Source organism: Stegastes partitus, unplaced genomic scaffold (genome assembly GCF_000690725.1).
Source record: "Stegastes partitus isolate 25-593 unplaced genomic scaffold, Stegastes_partitus-1.0.2 Scaffold136, whole genome shotgun sequence".
In the NCBI taxonomy this organism is placed as follows: domain Eukaryota; kingdom Metazoa; phylum Chordata; class Actinopteri; family Pomacentridae; genus Stegastes; species Stegastes partitus.
The window spans coordinates 367864-386655 of record NW_007577867.1 but is presented as its reverse complement, the minus strand read 5'-3'; the positions used below and the strand labels follow the sequence as shown (position 1 = coordinate 386655).

Here is an 18792-nt window from a genome sequence, read left to right as displayed (position 1 = left end):
TCTCATTGGTCACCTGGGCAGAGCGATTGCAACACCTCCTGTCAGGTTCAGTGACCTCTGCTCCCTGTGTTACTATGAAACATCAACAACTGACGTATGACTCAGAGGCAAGTCAGCCGCTGTGACTAATAGCGCTTTTCTGAAAGCTGCTTTTGAACAGAGCTTCAGGGTACGTGCAGAAACACCCGCAACGCTGTGCAAGTGTACCGATGTGATGCAAGGCTTCCTGTTTTCATGCGGTGATCGGGGGGAAAAGTTGCACATTCGGCACGTGCTGGTCAACTTTCTGTTCAAACAAAGCGTAAAGAACTGCTCCATGTGTAAAATGACTATATGTTGCATCAACCTGTTTAATGAAAACAACTGCAGAATAAAGAGGTGTGACGCTCTGCTGGCACCTGAACACTCTTAGGGGTTGGGAACAGCCAGAATTAATTTGTACCAAGATTCACCAGGGAAACAGAAGCTCTCATAGGATCGATATGTATATGTGTGTGTGTGTGTGAGAGAGAGAGAGAGAGAGAGTGTGTGTGTGTTCAGGCACACAACAAGGTGAAAGTGTAGGTTAAACCCACACACCTGCATCCTTTTTATGGAAGCGAAAACACACAGCAGACAGTCCTGCGTTTGTACAGAACGGGAAACTGTGAAATACCGTCACCTCCAGCGTATACAGTTGGCTTGGCAGCCTCTCAAAGCATACATGGACAAATGGTAAAGCAACATGGCTGCCATTAGCGGACTCCGTTTGCTCCCAGCTCTCTGGTCCGTCCAGTCAAAACAGCGGCCGCATGGAAGTCATTTCACTTGACGTATTAGAAAATTGTTTAAGTAACACCACATCATACATATACTGCGCCGCATATAACACACGCACAATACACTATAGGGCACCATGCAGTATTCATCACAGCACGTCTTGGTACATTTAGGGAACAAAAAGATTCTAAAGCTTATAAAGAGCGACACCCATGTGATGTTTAATTCTCTGTGTAGTAATCTGATCTTGTACTTTCACCCAGAGGAGACGAAAACGTCTTTCTGAGAAGACTTGATAGAAAGAGGAAATCCTCCAGACGTACTGATCAGTGGGAATCGTGTTTGTTTGACTGAAGGCTTTGATTTCCTGGTTTTTATGTGCAGCTTTCATAATGTCAAATGAACGTTGTATCTGACTTCAGAATAGCTTGTTGCTGACCCCAGACAAAGAACTCAAGGTGCGATTTGTCAAAGAACGCCGTGACGAAGGCGTTGCACTACAGTGAACCCTCGTTTGTTAAAGTGGAATTAGAGGGACTTCCCATGTTTATGATGGAAATTTATATCTAGCTGTATAATAGGTTTAAATTCTGCGGGAAACCCAAAAAATCCCTTTTTAGTAAGCTCCTTGTGGGAAGATTAAAAAAAAACTTCCCTTTAATAAGAAGAAACCTCCGGCCAAACCAGGCGTAGGGAGGGCGACTATCTGTCTTGACCTGTTGGGGTGAGGGTGAAGGGGAGAGAGGAGGATATAGATAGAAAACATGAGAGAACTCTAAAGCATTGGAGGTATGACAGCATCACGGGGAAGAAGGTGCTGAAATAAGAATGTAAAGAAATGATCCAAAAACAGAACCTGTCCATGGGTGCTCATACCAACAAGTCAAATCATCCTTCCAGCACAAATCTCAAAGGGTTTTCTGATCCATACAGCATACATTTCCATCTGTCTTTAAATGGATAAGGGACAGCTCCACCCAAAAAGACTTTAATGGGGGGTAAAAAAAAAAATCAGAGTGGGTGTGGAGTCTGTATCCGACAAAACATATCACTCAGGAAAACCACAAAGCAGGGCCAGTTAGAGCCCACCCTTGTCTGGGGCCTCCCCTGCACACATTTTTTTCATTGCTGCTCTGATTATGTTTCTGAAGTTGCATGCAAGGCTGCTGATGCAGAAATGAGTACAGACTCTAACAATATTTTGCTCTGGATGCAAAACTTTACAGGATGGGGCGCATTTCGTGGACCGCCTTCATCTAGAGTTGTGTAGTTTTTGATTCTGGTGATTTTTATTGCCAGTAACAACAGTAAACATGGACATATTATAGTGCTGAGTTGGGAGAAATCACACAGCAACACATGTTTTTTGATTAAATGGAGGATTTTTAAAAAGTTGTGGAAAATAAGAATGAACCTACAGCACCCAAAACACGCTGCAGTTAAAGGCAGTAGATAACCTAATACATCAAATGAAGGAATCTTAACTTCGCCACCATTAATGTTGATTGTATTGTATTTATTATATACTGCTGGTGTTTGATTCTGTTCTGAATATATTTTCTAGAAGGTCGACTATAGATGCTTTACCTAGCGAAATAACAATCAACATTAAATAAATAAGTTCTTAACTTCACTTAAAAGTTCTGCATTCTTCATTCATTCACATTGATTTGTATCAAAAACTGATTCAAACCGCATTGCTGTAATTCAGATAGAACGGAGGCCCCAAAAAAAGGCCACGAGAAGTGAATTTCAAGGATATGCTGCGATGACACAAACATTGGCTTTTTTTTTTTCATTTTTTATGGCATGCTCTTCTTAAGTATACGTTGTGATGCGAAGGGCATGCAAGACGCTAAGTGATGCAGCGGGTTTTATGAGGTGGCTGTATTTATGGGAAAAAGGCTGCACTCGGCTGCCAGTGTGATTTTCTGCTCTCATTGCTTTCTCAGTACCAGCTGGCATAGTTACGGCTCCGTTATGGCTCTAAACCTGTAATCACTCTGATACGTGTTATGTCACATATATATAACAGCATAATAATGCTTGTCAAAGTCACCGATTCGGTCGCCACGTACGTCGGCTTGAGAGCGTGGCGCAGAAAGAACATCAAGCTTTTCCGGCAGTTTTCAGAATTTTTCACCTGCTTTTTTTTTTTTCTACAGCTACTGGAATAAACAGTTCAAATGAAGTGTGTATCATGCGTTCAGTCAGTTAATGCCGGCAAAGCGAATAACAAATGTAGACGTGAGCTCGTTGAATCCCTGAAGTACTGTGCATTACCGTGGAAAGGAATCACAGCTTCAGGAGTGATAGTGCTCAATCAGGGAAAGTAGAGGAGAGTGTTGTCTAGACTGTTGCATAATGAATGAGGCAGACTTTGTGGTCGCAGGAGTGGAAGTCCACGTTCACATTATTCTTCCAGATGGCCCGCGCGAACTCGCTTGAAAGAGACGAAAACAAAAAGTCAGAGAGTGCAACTGTGAACCGCCGCAACGTGATCCAAATACAAACGCTGTCCGTCAAACTTAATTGCGTCTTTATGTTGCTTGGAAATGACACCAGAGCAGAGAACAATTAAACACACAGTTAATTAGTTATGTGCTTTAAAAACATCAGTAACTTTGTAGACACAGGACTAAGAAGGGACTATATTCTAAATTGATGACGCCCCGCTTTCTCAAACAGCATCCCTAATTAAAATGTCTCATTAAACACTATGCATAAAGGTGTGTTTATGCTAATATCTGTGGAGATACGTGTCAGGGGGGCGTTAAACCTCGAAACCCCTGGGCTTTTATTTGCTTTAATCACATTTTAACTCACCGTTTGTCACTGCAATATAAAGTCTTCTGTGGAAACAACACAACCATGAAGTAGAAGTTGAGAGAACCCAAAAACGTCTGACGGAAATTTGAACTTCTTTGAATATTTGTTCTGCAAAAAATGGAAAAAATCTGGAATCAGCACATTTTTCTAAGTGCCCCGAGGTGGTACCAATATTGTAAGAAAAAACAGTAGCTCCACATGCTGCAGCTGTTCAATTATTTACATTTTTACAAACTCTTTTCAAACTACTCTGAACATTAACTCATATTAATTTCACCATGCTGAATGTATCTTCAAAGATAATGTGATTTTTTTTGCCATTTTTACAGCAAGTTAAAGCATGTCTTTTGTACTTGCTGGTGGGTTTTGGGGTCCAGAAGGTTGATTATTGCTGTATATGCACATTCAACTGTGTGTTTACTGTATGCATTTTGTTTATCTGTATGGTTTTCATGAGTCACGCTGTCTACTTGTAATCATAATCAGCTCAAAGTGTCTAATTATTGATGCTGAAGTCAAATCTTAAACTCCATGTGCATTTAATTAAGTCACACAAACCAGTGTTTTCCATAAACTTTGAATTATTTGCTTGTTTATTTGCATGTTACAGCACTCAATCTTTTTTTTTTTTTTTTTTAGAGGTAATTTCGGTGCAGTCCCTCCGCCTGAACACCCACAAAATCTCTTCTGCACTTCTGCAAAACAAACAAAAACAATGCACACGTATTGTAGCGTCAGTGTTGTGCAGCCGACAAGCCTTATCTTATGCAGCTCCTTTAAAAGATAGTCTCCACGTATGTGACACTGGCCTCTGGCAAAGCTGCAGAGCTCAAACAATACTCTGAAAACAAAACTTGCTCAGCACAGTGTGCACCTTTTACAGAACACTAGTTTGAGGTAGTCGGGCATTATTGCACTCACAGGAAGAAGTCTGTTCGTACTGGTTTGTGGTTTGTTTCCACCTACAGTTGTGGATGTGACTGTTTTTTCCAGCTGTGATCTGATCCACCTCGACTTCTTGACCCTGAGCTTGAAGTAGCAGAAAGTCCAAATGACGGCCATGAATGAGACCTTTGTTTTACAGACAAGACCGAAGAACCATGTGTGCGCTTGAGTACGAGCCACGTTAGCCATTAGCGAGGGTGAAAAGGTTGGAGCTATTTCAGCTCTTAGCATGTTATTAGCATAAAAACTTGATTAAGCTCCCAGGTTTCCCTGAAATCTTTAGCTCCATGAACAGCACATCCTCGATAACGACAAAGAAGTGCACACTACAGACATGTCCTGCCACGCAAAGGAGTTTTCAGTCTTGTTCTGTGTGCAAATCATTCAGTCTCACAGATCTCATCGTCTGTGTGCGTTTGACCCGGGTCAATTTATGAATGTCCAGATTGTGTGAAAAGATCCATGTGATCACTTATCGATCGGGTTGGGCGTCTGTGTGGTGTTTGTCTGTCCGTGCTGAGGTCAGCAGGAAGTTCCCACAGACACACTGAGTGTAAACACAGCTGTCTGGATCAGCGTGCATGAGTGTGTGTTGGGAAGGCAATTACAGAGCTGGAGGTGGGGCTGAAAGCAAGGGCAGTAAGGTCACTGCAGAGCTTTAGGGGGGGGGGATAAAGATCCTGAAAGAACCAGTTGTGGAAAAAAAAAAAAAACCTTTGAGGGCTGTTCAAGGGTTAATATGCAGAGCTGGAGGTAAACAGGAGGGCTGGGCTCTGTTTGGGGCTCCGTATCAGATAAGACACGAGGGGAGTGGTTCCAGCCTACAGACAATGTAGGAACTCAAAAAAGGTCTTGTTTATGTTAGGATAGCAGCAGCCCTGATCCAGGACCTTCGTGCTGCATATTATGGTCTGGGAAATTATCAAAGGGGAACACTCTGATAAAACTCATGGGAAAGAAAACATCTTCTGAGGGACTTATTAGAAGAATGACAGTCAGCGTCAAGTGGGAGTAAAGTAACAAAAAGATATGACCCACTTTGATGGAACAGGAATGATTTTTATGAAGTGATTCAGTATTTCACCTCGGTTATACTGAAGGGCGAAGAACCGATTAAAAGCAAATGTGTGTCAAAACCAGCGCAGCACAATGGATGTTAGTCAGGTGGATGCAGAGGCCTTGGGTCCCTACCTCTCAATCCTGTATATCAAGCCATTTAAGGTCTCAAATGATGAAACCGTGATTGACTTGAAGGTGTCAAGTAAAAGCTGTAAAGATATGAAGACACAACTAGATAACCTTCCAGCTTTACAAGCCAGTAGGAATTTTACTGATCTGCTACATTCCAATAGAAGAGCCAGTTGTCATGTGGCTCAAAATTTCCATAATGACGCCCCCTCAATGTCTGCTGCTTCCAGGGGAGCCATTCAAAAAAAGTTTATTTACTTCTAGAGCTGCTTCTGCTAACTCTAAAATGTCTCCAGCATAAGCAAAACACAACAAATGTTCTGCTGGTGGGTGCAAGAGTGAACACAAGAGTCTTCATGCACTCCCAGCATCTGAGTAACTACGTTTCCAGTGCATCAGTCTTCACAACAATAGGACAGTCCTTGGTACATTGTGCGGCTAATGTGGCTAACGTTATCATAAGCTGTGATGGGATGTACACAGGTGAGAGCTCTGTGGAAACCAGTAAACAAGGACTGGGTGAGTGCTGCTGTGCTTCAATGCAACCTGAGCTCAGCCAGTGTTTACATCAGTTTTCTACTCTCCTGCTCTCTTAATTTACGTTTCAGTGCAGCCTGATACCAAACAAAGCTGCTCTCATTTATACATTTGTTTTGTTTCTGTTGTCAGACAATGGGATGACTTCGAAATAGTGGTTGAAACACAGCTCATTAAGCCTACGTGTTAACTACAGTCACTCCAGAGCCATTTCCAAGTCGTGGCCCTGCACCAAAAAAATGCTATAACACAACATCATGTGACAAACCGACCATACACAGGAGTTAAAAACAACGGCTGTGCTGTGAATTCCACAATTTACAGTCAACCGTTTGGCTCCATGCTGTCACCTACGGACACAGAGAGAGTTTTCTTCCTGAAGGAGACGTGGACAGCAGCAGCCCAACAGCCCAAAACCAGGAGTTATGAAGTCATGGTGGAATGAACCATGGCTGCAGTATATTGAGCTATAAAAGAAAAACAACTAGAAGACACAGCATGGGGATGTGTGCAAGACTTTCATTAACTGGCTCAATAAAGGGGCACAATATAGGACTTTAAAGTTCAAGGTGCTGTTCAGCTTTCAGACCACCAGAGGGCAGCACATGTTAACACTGTATACACTTTTAGTAGAAGCTACAGAAGTTAGTAGATGTAGCGGTTGAGTAAACAGATTTGGGGTAATTAAGACACCTTAACAGGGATTGGTGCCCTATTAGATAGACAGATATAGATATTCAACATGGACAATGTGTAGCTGGACCCACCAACACATGGGCAAACACCACCAGTAGACAGAAGACACAATTAAAATAGTGCATCATCAAAAGTGCAAAAAAAAATACCATGATGTGGCGTCTTTATTTTAATCACCGACAGTTCATCTGGCAAGATATAAAAGCTGAGTGTGCAGCAGAAAGCAAGGACTGTTGTCAGTGTCAGACTCGGGTTACGAGGCTGTGGCTATTTTCTGGAGGCAGCACAACTGCATACACCAGTGAATACGTTCATGGGTTAAAAACCACAGTTCCTAAAATTCCCACAATGCAACTCGATGGGGTCTTTTGTTAGGTCCTACCTGTGTAAACACTATTACATATGATTTCTAGATCATTAGCGCAGGCTTAACCTCAACCAGATGACATCAGTACGGTTATTTAAAGGCCAGCTGTAGCTTCAGAGGTTGTCCATTAATCACGGCGGTTGATGGTTTGATCCTCATCTCCTCCAACCCGAGATGTCCTTGAGCAAAGAGCTGAACCTTAAAATACACCTTGTGATATGTGAGGATAAGATAATAGGTTGCTTTAGGCAAAAGTCAACCAAATACTTAGAGTGTAAGATATTATCTCAACATCTTTCCTTGCTTCTTTCTTAAGTGTTTGACAATTTAGGGTGTAGGAGCAGAAGTGTATTTTTAAATTGTGAGGGCTCAGGTGTTAAGGTCACTGAGGGAGTTTTGGTCAGCAGATGAAGAGCAAAGGTCGAGGGATGGTACTGTACCGCAGACTGAGGCAGGTGTTGGGGATAAATGGACATATGAGCACTCTGCTACAGAAGCAGTGAGCTGTGTTGTGTAATTAAGGCCACGAGATCTGGAAAAATGCTTTTTTTTGTCACAAGATTCGTGGTAAATGGAAGAGAGGAGCCATTTTGAAGGAAACAGAAGCATGAGAGTCTTGGTCAGGAAGGTCAGAGGGCAGAGGTCAGAGGTCACAGCGAGAAAGTTGAGCTCCTCAGAGGTTCTTTGAGATGCAAGCACCTTTTGTCTAGTGGACAGATTTATTCTGGGAGCCACAGAGGAGACGAATGAAAGAAAGTCAAAATGAAAATAGAGACTATAGCTGTTGTTCCATACAAAAAAATAATAAAAAAAATTGTCCTCATGCGTTCCTACAGCTTTGCCCTCAGGCTTCCATAAGATGTCTCATCATTAGGCATTTATGCGACGGCAGATATTCTGTGTTCATACATAATGTATCATATAGCGTGTTTTATATAAGGCGAGTTGGAGATGATTCACTCCTACACCTCATCGCTCGAGAGAAGAAACGTGGAGCTCAGAGGAGGTTCAGCCCACACGAACGCCGACGAGCGAGCACTTTTTGAAGGCATCACGCACCATACATCTCCAGCTGCACGGAGACAAACGCTAACTTATTGATGTGCCCACATAACAGGGCCGCGATGTGCAGCACAAACATTACGCTATAGGCACTGGAACAGCTGCCAGACAAATGCTGTCCCTTATATCGCCCCCCGTAAAACCCACATGGGGATATAAAATGTCAGAGGGATGTCGTGTGTGGAGCTCAGATGAGATCAGAGGGAGAAAAAAAAAAAAGCTCCACAGTGGGTTTTTCAATCTCTGGGGGATGAGGATGAGCTGAGAGCTGAGGGGGGGGGACTCAAAGGCAGACGGGGCAAATGTGAAGTTTACAAGGTACTAACTGAAGAAATGAAAGTGAATGTACCTGTCAGCTGCTGGCAGACAGAGAGAGATATTGCAAAGTCCTCCTCCTGACTAACACGATTAGGACTCATAGTATTAAGATCACAAACAGAAATCTCACATATTGTCTCTCGTGACAAATGCAGCAGGTACAGAATGATCATTTTTCACATGTCTGGACGTGTTAATTATGCAACGGCACAAAATCCGATGTTCTTTTTCGTCAAAGTAGGCCGCTCTTATATTGATTTTACATCAATGAGATGGTAATTGGAGCAATACTGATGAAATCTCCTGGAGTCATGTGATCTGTGATCTGTCCGACAGCCACTGACAGTAATTTCCACGCTGCATTTCTACTGTACAAGTGGAAAACAAACACAAGGTACAGTGGAGATGCTACAAATGGCAGGATGAGCAGGGTGAATAAATGAGGCAGTGGTGCCCCCTGCAGGACGAATTCTTGAGCAGGAGAACTGTAGAAGTTATTTGGTAGCACTGTGAAGTCTGCAGAAAAAGCACGAGGGATTGTAATGATTCACTTTTTGTTTTTAAATGTGCACAATTTAGCAACTGGATGTCATTGAAGAATGTCAACGTACATGTAAAAATGTATTAACATGCATATATTGTTAACATAAAATACTCAGAAGGAATATCTAGTAAAAGTATTTGTAAGCTACAGATTTATAAACAGAAATGAGCTCAAATGTCATTCACTGTTCATGTATAAATCAACAAATATAAAATACAGTCTTCAGCTCAGTTTGTTGGACTTGTGAAGCTGAGATATGTGAAAAGAGAAACGACTGAGTACGTTGTCCTTCATTAACGGAACATAATTATTTTCTATGGCTTCATAACGGCTACCTTTTTCTCCCCTCTAAATACAATCATTTTCCAAGAGCACACTTTACATCCGTCATAACTGGATAGATGCTACAAAATGACCCTCGAAAAAAATATACAAGAATACAGTTTTTCCACGAATTGATGATTTCTTTTTTATGTTGTAGTACAAGGATACATGGGATGGACACAATAGAGTACAGCTCTCCTTTGGGTACTGCAGGCTCTGTAGAAACCTCTTTCATTTTTAATTAAATACACCCAGTTGTGCTGATTTGACCTATAAACAAAGCAGAAGGCCACAACTGCCGTAAAACTTTCACCGCTGCTTGTCGCTATTTAGACACTAGTGGTGCAAAATGTTCAAAATGACCATTATTGTCATTAGTAGAAGCTCCTCGCTACCTGTCTACTCATATTAATGAGTCCTTCAGCAGCTCTTGGAGGATAAGCAGAACAGGAAAGTGATACGGGAACAGAGCTGAGCTGTTTGAATCAACAACACGAACAAGAACAGTTGTTCCTCGTTTCACACCGACTGCCAATTAGCCCCGTGTGTCGGATCGAAGAGGTTAGAAGGAGCACAAACTGCACTCTGTAAATGTGTTTACATTTTCAGCTGCAGCTTTTTTAAAAAGAGAAGTGCTTGTGTTCTTATGTAATCATACAGCTGCACTATTTTCACACCTTTATTTAAACAAGTGCTTTCCAAAGAAGCAACAGTCGGTATTTGTTGAACACACGAACAACCGGTTTAGTTTTTTTACTTTAATACATTTCTTCTTTAAAGGAATGTTCTGTAGTTAAAGTGTATAAAAAAGGCTTCCAAAGAGAAAGTACACTGAAAACAACACATGATGCCAGGTGGTTAACATTAAGTAAGTGACAAACACTGACAAAGTGACAACACAATGTATGTGTGGATATTAGTTTTCCAGCCAAACAGATGAATGACATCTGGCTAAAGTGCAGAAGCTAACAGGCCAGAACTTATTTCAAAGTGGTGGCAAACTGGCAAGATTAACAGAGCAATGATTAACAACCGGGATGATGATGAACTAAACAAACACAGAATGAGGTCTGTCGTCAATGAAGCCACACATCAGTGCAGTCGCTTGTACGCACAATGGAACAACTGTGTACCTCTCCTACGTGCAACCAGACACTTTAAATCCACCCACACACGCACATTGCTAACAATATCATTTATTTTAACAAATTATATTAATATTACAATGTTCATTAAATTAGGATCTTTCAAATTTGGACCCTCCTCTACACAAATATTTACAAATTTCACAGTGAATTTGGTGCATTTGGTTATAATATCATGACAAGAAGTATCGTCAAATTCTGTTAATAGTAACTTTCCCAAAATAAACAACTCTGACAGAAACAAAAAGAATCACAAAGTCTTTAAAAAAAAATAAATGTATAGGATAATTAAGGCAGGAAACAGGTCATGGAAATATGTGTCCCTCTAAAAAAAAAAAAGTCTGGGCTGTGACATCTATTTCCATCAACAGTGCAACACTATCTCGCTAAGCGCCAGGGCCGTAAAGGTAGGAAGTGTGACAGCAAGCCCGTAGTACAAAAATAAATCCCTTCTAATCAGTGTACTCTACAAACTAGATCAAATTACAAGACCCCCAAAAAGCATCTACTGTAAGTATGAGGAGAAGTGCAAGAAGCTGTACATTCCTGTTCTGGCTTAAGTGTGGCAGCAGCTCCTCGTTCCTGCTAAATCTTCTGATGAAACATTGTTCTGGTAGATATGTTTAAATAAAAGGCTTTGGAATGAGAGGTGGAAAATGACTCCGCCCAAATAAGTGAAACCTCTAAAAAAAAAAAAAAGAGTCTCTAGAGGACAGAAACGGCAGACTGGGCGCGATGAGAGATGGGTGGTCGACGGTCACAAAGAAGACTCAGATCAGTCCTGCCTCTGTGGTATGCAGCCCTCCATCTCCAACACCTCGGGCCAGCCCTCAAACTTGTTGGTCTCTGCGCTGTTCTTTATATGCTGCGGAGGTAAACACAAGACACAGTGTGTTTAACAAGAAACCAGAGACTGGTCTGCATTGTCATTGTAATCCAGTGGTTACACAATTCCAGACGGATGTGTGTGAAAAGGTTGTGACAGAAAGAAGGCGTTATGCTGCCCGACAACCGATGACATGAACAAGGCCGGAGTGTTCAGTTCTCGTAGAGGAGCGTAGAATGACTAAAAGCTTGTGAATCATAAGAGGTCTATGGCTCAAAGAAAACACTACGGGGACGCAAGGCCTGTGCGTCCATCCTTGCCTCCTACGCAGTACATTTCTTATTACAAGGACAATGTATGCGTTTAAGAACATGAAACTGAAAGGCAGAGGTCGCACAGTCACGCTGTACCATCTGCACTTGAAAGGCTTGTTATCTTCAGAAAAAAACAAGCTAAAATTACACTATTTATACCAAGAAATTGTAGAAACAGGAGGACTTCAACTAATTATGTGTGACTGTTGGAAATATACCCAAATCTCAGCTTAAAATCATCAAAATTCTGCGCTCCTCTACGCAGTCAGGCAGCTACAAGTGAGTCCAGACCAAGAGTCAAGTCTGACAAAAATGATGGTTTGGGGTTTTAGGCTGAACTGTAGGCTGTGTTTATGAGATAAAAAACGAATATCAAACAAAGTGTAAGTAATACAATGTTGATGTGAATGTTGATTCCAATTTTGCAAAATAAAAAAAAAATATATATTTTTCTGATTGAGCTTTTTCCATGGATGTGCAAGGCTTTATATATATATCAGTGGGAAAAAAAATCAGCCCAAAGTGAGTGAAAATTGTGAGCAAAAACACCCAGAAACTGCTTCGTATTCAGACGGTTAGGAAATGTTTATTCATGTAGAGGATCTCATCTTTTGCACGTGATCCTGTGATTTCTATATATTAAGGGAAATTCATATCTTTAATTTTGATTTATTTTGTTTCCTGCTGCTCTTTAATTTATTTGTTTTCAGAGTTTAAATGCTCCAATAACTCTTCATGTTTTTATATTACCAACTTTACCTTGTAATATTTTATTGTCATTCTTATTCACGTTTCTTAATTGTGGCCAAGATCTTTGGTTTTCTTCCTTAACTACATTATAAATGAGGTCCATATAAATGAAAAGAAATGGAGCATAAGTTAATAAATCTACAGATTAAAACTATAAATTGGTTTGTGTCTACGATAAATTATTACTGTTAACATTCAGCCTCATAAAGAACACTGGATTTAAGTTTCAACAACTGTTGAGGCCCATCTGATGAACCCTTTGTATAATACTGACATTTTATTGGTTTACTGGTCGTCTAAACTTGATTTGTTCTCTTAACAACAAGGAAACTGTTGTTGTTTACTTTGCGTAATCATTCAGTAGAAAGTGAGTAAAAGTGAGAAGAACAGGATCTCATGGGTCGTGTTACCTGCTCAAAAGGACTCTTGGTCTTGATGCCTTTCCCTCCTACAAAGATCCAGTTATCTCGGAAGCCCAAATTACTGACAGCTGAGCTGCCCAGATCAGCAACCAGCTTCCTGGCTTCATCATTGAGTCTGCAGAACAAATGAGGTGTGTATTACTTCATGGCTAGCCCCTGCAGCAACACAGTCAACATTAGAGACAACTAAACTGAAGCTGTAGCTGTGCATTTGTTCTTACTTTGTTGAGGGATCATCAAAAGAGGCCATCATCACGACTGTCCCGTCGTCGATTTCCTTCAGGAATTTAATTAAGGGAGCCACATCTGTGCAGGGTTACACACGAATAACACAGTGAGTTTGTGTTTATAATGTAGAAAACAAGAAAGGTTTAAAGTAGACTCACCTCCTGCCCACATATCGAAGTACCCTGTCTTGACGAGTTCCCCTGTTCTCCCTACAGAGGACATAAAGATTCCATTTAGCGCCATGCAAATATAAAAGCTATATCCACACATATACATATGAACGTTTACAAGGAGACACGGCAGCTCATTTGCAGTTATTTGACTTTGAGGTGTGGAACTGCTGATAACATTACCATTCACCAGGGCGATGTTGATTCCTCTCCCCACATTGTTCTTCACACCGCTCATTAGTCTACGATCAACAAAAGCAGGACAATAAAAGTGGAGCCCATAAAGATACTGTCAAAGATACTGCACACAGATTTTGAAGCTGTACCGATTAACACTTTAATTTAAGTCCCTCTATTTACCGTTCATAAACAGAGCACGGTTTATAACACGCTGTAATGCGGCAGTGCACGCATTTGGGTTTGCTGTATTTGTCATCAAATATAATTCCTTCTACGGGCAGCCACGAGTGCAGGCTGTTGTTTAAACAGATAACGAATGAGGATATTGTAAAAGGCATTATTAACAATGCAAATATACGTCACGGGAGACGCTATCTTTTTCTCTCACCGCATCCTTCAAGACAGATTGTCAGCCTCTCTGAGCCTGGTTCTGCCAGAGGTTTCTTCCTCGTGGAGGGGAGTTTTTTCTCCGACTGTTGCCAAAGAGCTTCCTCAAAGGGAATCTTTGGATTTGTGAGGCTTCTCTCTATAACATTATATTGTATGGGCTTCATCTTACTATGTTAAGTGCCTTGTGATGCCGTATATTGTGAATTATTGCTAAATAAACAAAACTGAAAACAAATAGTACAAAATAAACAATATAGTGTTTAAACTACTTCCTACAAGGTGAGCAGTTCCAGCATGTTGTCAAACATTAATATCCTTAACTGTTGCCAGTATTGTGACAGCTGCATCTGTTACAGCAATTAGGGCAGGGTGATATGGCCAGAAATATTTATCACGATACAAATGAGAAAATTTGCGATAACGATAAAACTGACGCAAGATAAAATACTTCAAAACTGCACAACTTTATTGGTGCAAATAAAAAAAAAAAGAACAATTTCTTTTCCATTTAACAAGCAGCTGTTTTTGATGTGCACTGAAGCTATAACGTACCAAAATCAATAGTGCATAAGTTGTAAATTGCTTGCTGACAATTTGTTTAATGAAAATGTATTTCAAATAGAAATGGGTGTGTATGCAGCAGGTGAATATTTGGACAGACGGAGTGGAAGTGGGCGGGATACACAGGCAGTACTTGGCTGCTGATGCCAGTTGAGGATAGCGATCACGGTTCTGTTTCCACCATCAGGTGGCGGTGGAGGTGGCAGCAGGGGACTGGGTGCATGGTATGATACGGCCCAGTCCTAACAGCAATGTTTACCGAGATTATCTTGTTTGGGCCAATGTAGCAGTAGATGATATCGTAAACTGGGTGCTGCTAATGGTATTAGTAAACTACTGTTATTACAGCTCAGGGTGTCAAATTGTAAAGATATGTCTGTGTTTAAGCTCAGCGTGTGTCCAGCAAAATACACAGTTTTGATTGATGCCTGTTTAGTACTGAGAGTCGTGTAGATTACATGATACTGACGGCTAAATCTCTGGTGTCATGACATCTCTGCTGCTCATAAATGTTTAATAGCAGACCGTAAAAGTAAACTGTGACAGGACATGTTGGTGTGTCACTTTTGAACCCTTATCAAACACTTTGACAGCCAGCCTTCTCCTGCAATGCTAAACTGAGTGACTGATCAGTTATTAAAACAGCTGATTAATTTTCCGGTTCATGGATTTCAGTACTACAGTGAGCGCTTTCAACCACAGAGGGCAGCTGCAGTATGACGCACTTAAAACTCGAGGTGGCTGCTGCTGTGGAGAATTAAAGAAAATATCCGTCCACATTTTTACACAGAACTACTTTAGGATAGAGCTATATAATTACCTGCTCTGGGATTTTTATTAACAACATATTCTACATCTATAAGACTGTTTCACTCACAAAAACAAGCAACTGGAAGGGACTGTTTTTTCTGAAAGTGTCAAGATATCATTTTACTTACAACTTGTCCTCCAGGCAGATTCGGGGCCCCACCACGCTGGCCGCACCGCTCGCCATCTTAAAGGCAAAGTGTCCGAGCGGGCATGCCTTGGACAGCCCACACTTGTACCTGATGGGCTTTGTTGCTGTAAATACAGAAGTCATTTTACACGTTGAGTAACAGGTAGAACAACATCAGGTTACAGGTAGTCTGATCATGTGAGTCTATCCATAAGTGCATGCAAATACATAACAGCAGACCTCAATCTAAAGGTATCGATGTATACTTCAAATGTCGACGTGCTAAGCTTGACGTACACAATGACACTTTGTCATGATGATCTAGATGCATACAGCACAATCTGACGTAAGCTGATCATTATCATTCATGTGTTGACAGGTATAGAAAGACAAAAATACAAAGAAAGAAGGGAGGCATTTCTCAAAGCAATGTAAACAATGAGTAAACAAAGCAACAATGTGGATTGATAATATGGGGATACTTACGGGTTTCATTCGCTGGCAGCGATTTTGCTGAAAAGCAAAAACATATAAGTTTAAGGAGATCATCAGTGATCGCTTTCATGGTCATTTAAACAGCAGTTCTAGGGGAGAATCCCACTTGTAAGCATTGTCATTGTTACAGCAAACTATGGACAATGAAGGCCAGTCAGCACAGTGCCAACACTGGTTTCTATATTTGAATAAATCACTTCCTCAATTGCTAAACAAATAGCTGTCAGGTTTCCTTTTCAGCTAATAAGTCAGCTTTCTTTGTGCTGCTGCAGGCAACACAATACATTTTAAAAAGTTACTCACAAACCAGACTGCTAAGTTTAAAATCCAAATTAATCTCCAGCAGTTGAAAAGCCAGAAAGACAGCCAGGAGGAACGCAAAGACGAGCGCTGCTAACTTCAAAATACCTGGAAAGGCAAGAGAGACACGAAAGCACCAGTTAGAAGATTTTACAGTCTTCACTGAGTACATAATGTTATTGACACAGAACGAAAATCCTAAATATCCTAAATAATGTAGCACCTGTGACTATCTTATTGGCAGCATACAACTGGACTTCTGCTCTGACTTAGAGGAAAAGTTAACAAGCCACTAAAATATGTATGGTTACAAAGGGGTTCAACTGTTTTTCTGGTGACAAATCCCAAGTCAATCCACACCCTGGTAAGGTGCGGCTTTGAAGGACAAGAACACTTATTTGACAAGTGACTATAAAGCGTCACCTTAAAATGCAGGTTTATTCAAATAACATGATGCCACGGAGGACAAGAGAAAGAAAAGACCGGCTGTTGGCACATTAAACGCTAGATTAATCTCCGTTCGTGCTGTAGTTAGTTGCACGTCCACAACTCCACCATTTGTCGTCTAAGAAATCTTTTCAGACAGAGTGGTAGGACTGACAATCTGCCACACGATGCTCTGGATGAACATGTCGTGATGGCGTCTATTAAAATGTCCACCAACTTCACCGAGCCTTTCAGGCGTCAACAAGCCCATTCACTCTATGTTGCGGGTGTTTGACATATGACCCCACTCTCTATCTGCACATTATCGCCTCCTTGGTTGTAGAGATGCTGTGTGTTGGAGCAGCTATGCTTCAAAGGATGGATGAATATAATGACATATTACATGCTGCATTTACAGTTTTGATCAGTATATGTTGCTTCTGGGATTTCTATTAACATCTTATTCTACATCTATAAGACTTTTACTCACAAAAACAAGCAACTAGGAGGGAATGTTTTTCTGAAAGTGTCGAGATATCATTTTACTTATATTTTGCTTCTATGTGCTTTTGATGAAGGCAGCTGGACTGCCAAGACTAAAGAGCTTATTGTGGACTTCAGTAAGAATAAAAAGAACATTCGGCCTTTATTCATAGGTGGGGACTGTGTGGAGAGAGTGTCGGACGTCTGTCTTCTGGGAGTCTACATCAGGGATGACCTGACCTGGGGCACGAACACAGACGAGCTGGTGAAGAAAGCTCAGCAGAGACATCCCCCAGAAACTGCTGGTGTCCTTCTATCACTGCTCGACTGAGAGCATCGTGACCTCTGTGTGTGTGGCTCTCCAGCTGCACAGTGACACAGAGGAAAGTGCTCTAGAGGGTCCTAAAGGTCACCCAGAAAATCATTGGCTGTTCTCTTCCCTCTCTGAAAGAACTACAGGAAAGCCCAATACATACTGAAGGACTCATCGCACCTGGGCCACAATCTGCTTGAACTGCTGCCATCAGGATGAAGATACAGATGCATGAGAACAAGGACAAACCGGCTCAGAAATGCAAACATACCGTGAAGCTCACTTTAAGAGATTGTGCAATAACTGTTGACTGTAGATGTCTGTTGGGTTTATTGTTGTTGTATAATAATCATATTGTAAGATACTCTCTTGTCTTTTTTTATGGCATTTTAGTACCTTTTATTTCTGCACTGATTCAGGTTTGCACTTGATTTTCATTGTACATGTTACAATGACAACAATGACATATTCTTTTCTATTCTCCTTCTGGTTCATCTAAAAGATTGAAGATCAGATAAACAAATTCCAGTTCCTTTTCTCAGAATGACAACAACTGAGAATCTACGCAGACATATTTGACTGTTCAGCTTAGAGGAGATACACTTGACTTACCACCAGCCCTCAACATCTTAGCGAGTCTCCAGCCTCTTCTTGCTCACAGCTAACAACCTGCAGACAGAAAACACAGTCAGCCCACTTTAATTATTTATCCGTGCAGGGGGTCAACACGGACACGTTCACTTTAGCTGCTGCTAATAGTTGATATAACACAGTTTGAAATAATGTATTGTGCAGAAAGTTAGTTGTTAGAAGTTAACGCCACTTTAGCTTTGTTGTTTTTCTTTCAAATTAACTAGTTAGTACGTGGTAACGCACTCACATAGCATGAGTGGTTAATATTGGAAGCTACGTTTTGAAAAGCTAACTAGCGTCAAGTGTTACCGATAAAAGTGACGCTAACTGACCCGTGAGCTCCGCTACTTCCTCGTCTCAGCCGACAGCTTTGCTAAACTAACGCCGAAATATCAGCACCGGAGCCTCGGTAATGTCGATACTTGGAGTTAACCTGTGGATAAACGCCCACTTGTACCTTACCTGTCCGGTTAGCGCCGTGCCAGCAGCTCTCCGGTGCGTTTTAGGGTCTGCTCGGTAAATTGATAGCGCTGATTCGTGTCATGACAGCTGAGATATTACTGGAGGAGAACCCGGAAGAGGGTCCACTCTGTTGGAAAAAACAAAGACGAGCATGCGCGGAAGGAAAAAAGTTCCCATCTCGGAAAAGA

General features: G+C 41.3%; 1 protein-coding gene across 1 annotated transcript; it reads right to left on the bottom strand.

Annotated features, from left to right (window-relative positions):
• Positions 1–10234: 10234 nt before the first annotated feature.
• Positions 10235–18718, bottom strand: fam3c (FAM3 metabolism regulating signaling molecule C). The gene is made up of 10 exons (XM_008278870.1): positions 18605–18718; positions 18122–18178; positions 16291–16395; positions 15979–16005; positions 15494–15617; positions 13608–13666; positions 13413–13463; positions 13248–13332; positions 13015–13141; positions 10235–11579 (listed from the first exon to the last, which is right to left on the bottom strand). The coding sequence occupies exons 2-10, from the start codon at positions 18135–18137 to the stop codon at positions 11490–11492; spliced, it is 684 nt and encodes a 227-aa protein (XP_008277092.1). The 5' UTR covers positions 18138–18178; positions 18605–18718; the 3' UTR covers positions 10235–11489.
• Between the last annotated feature and the right edge of the window lie 74 nt (positions 18719–18792).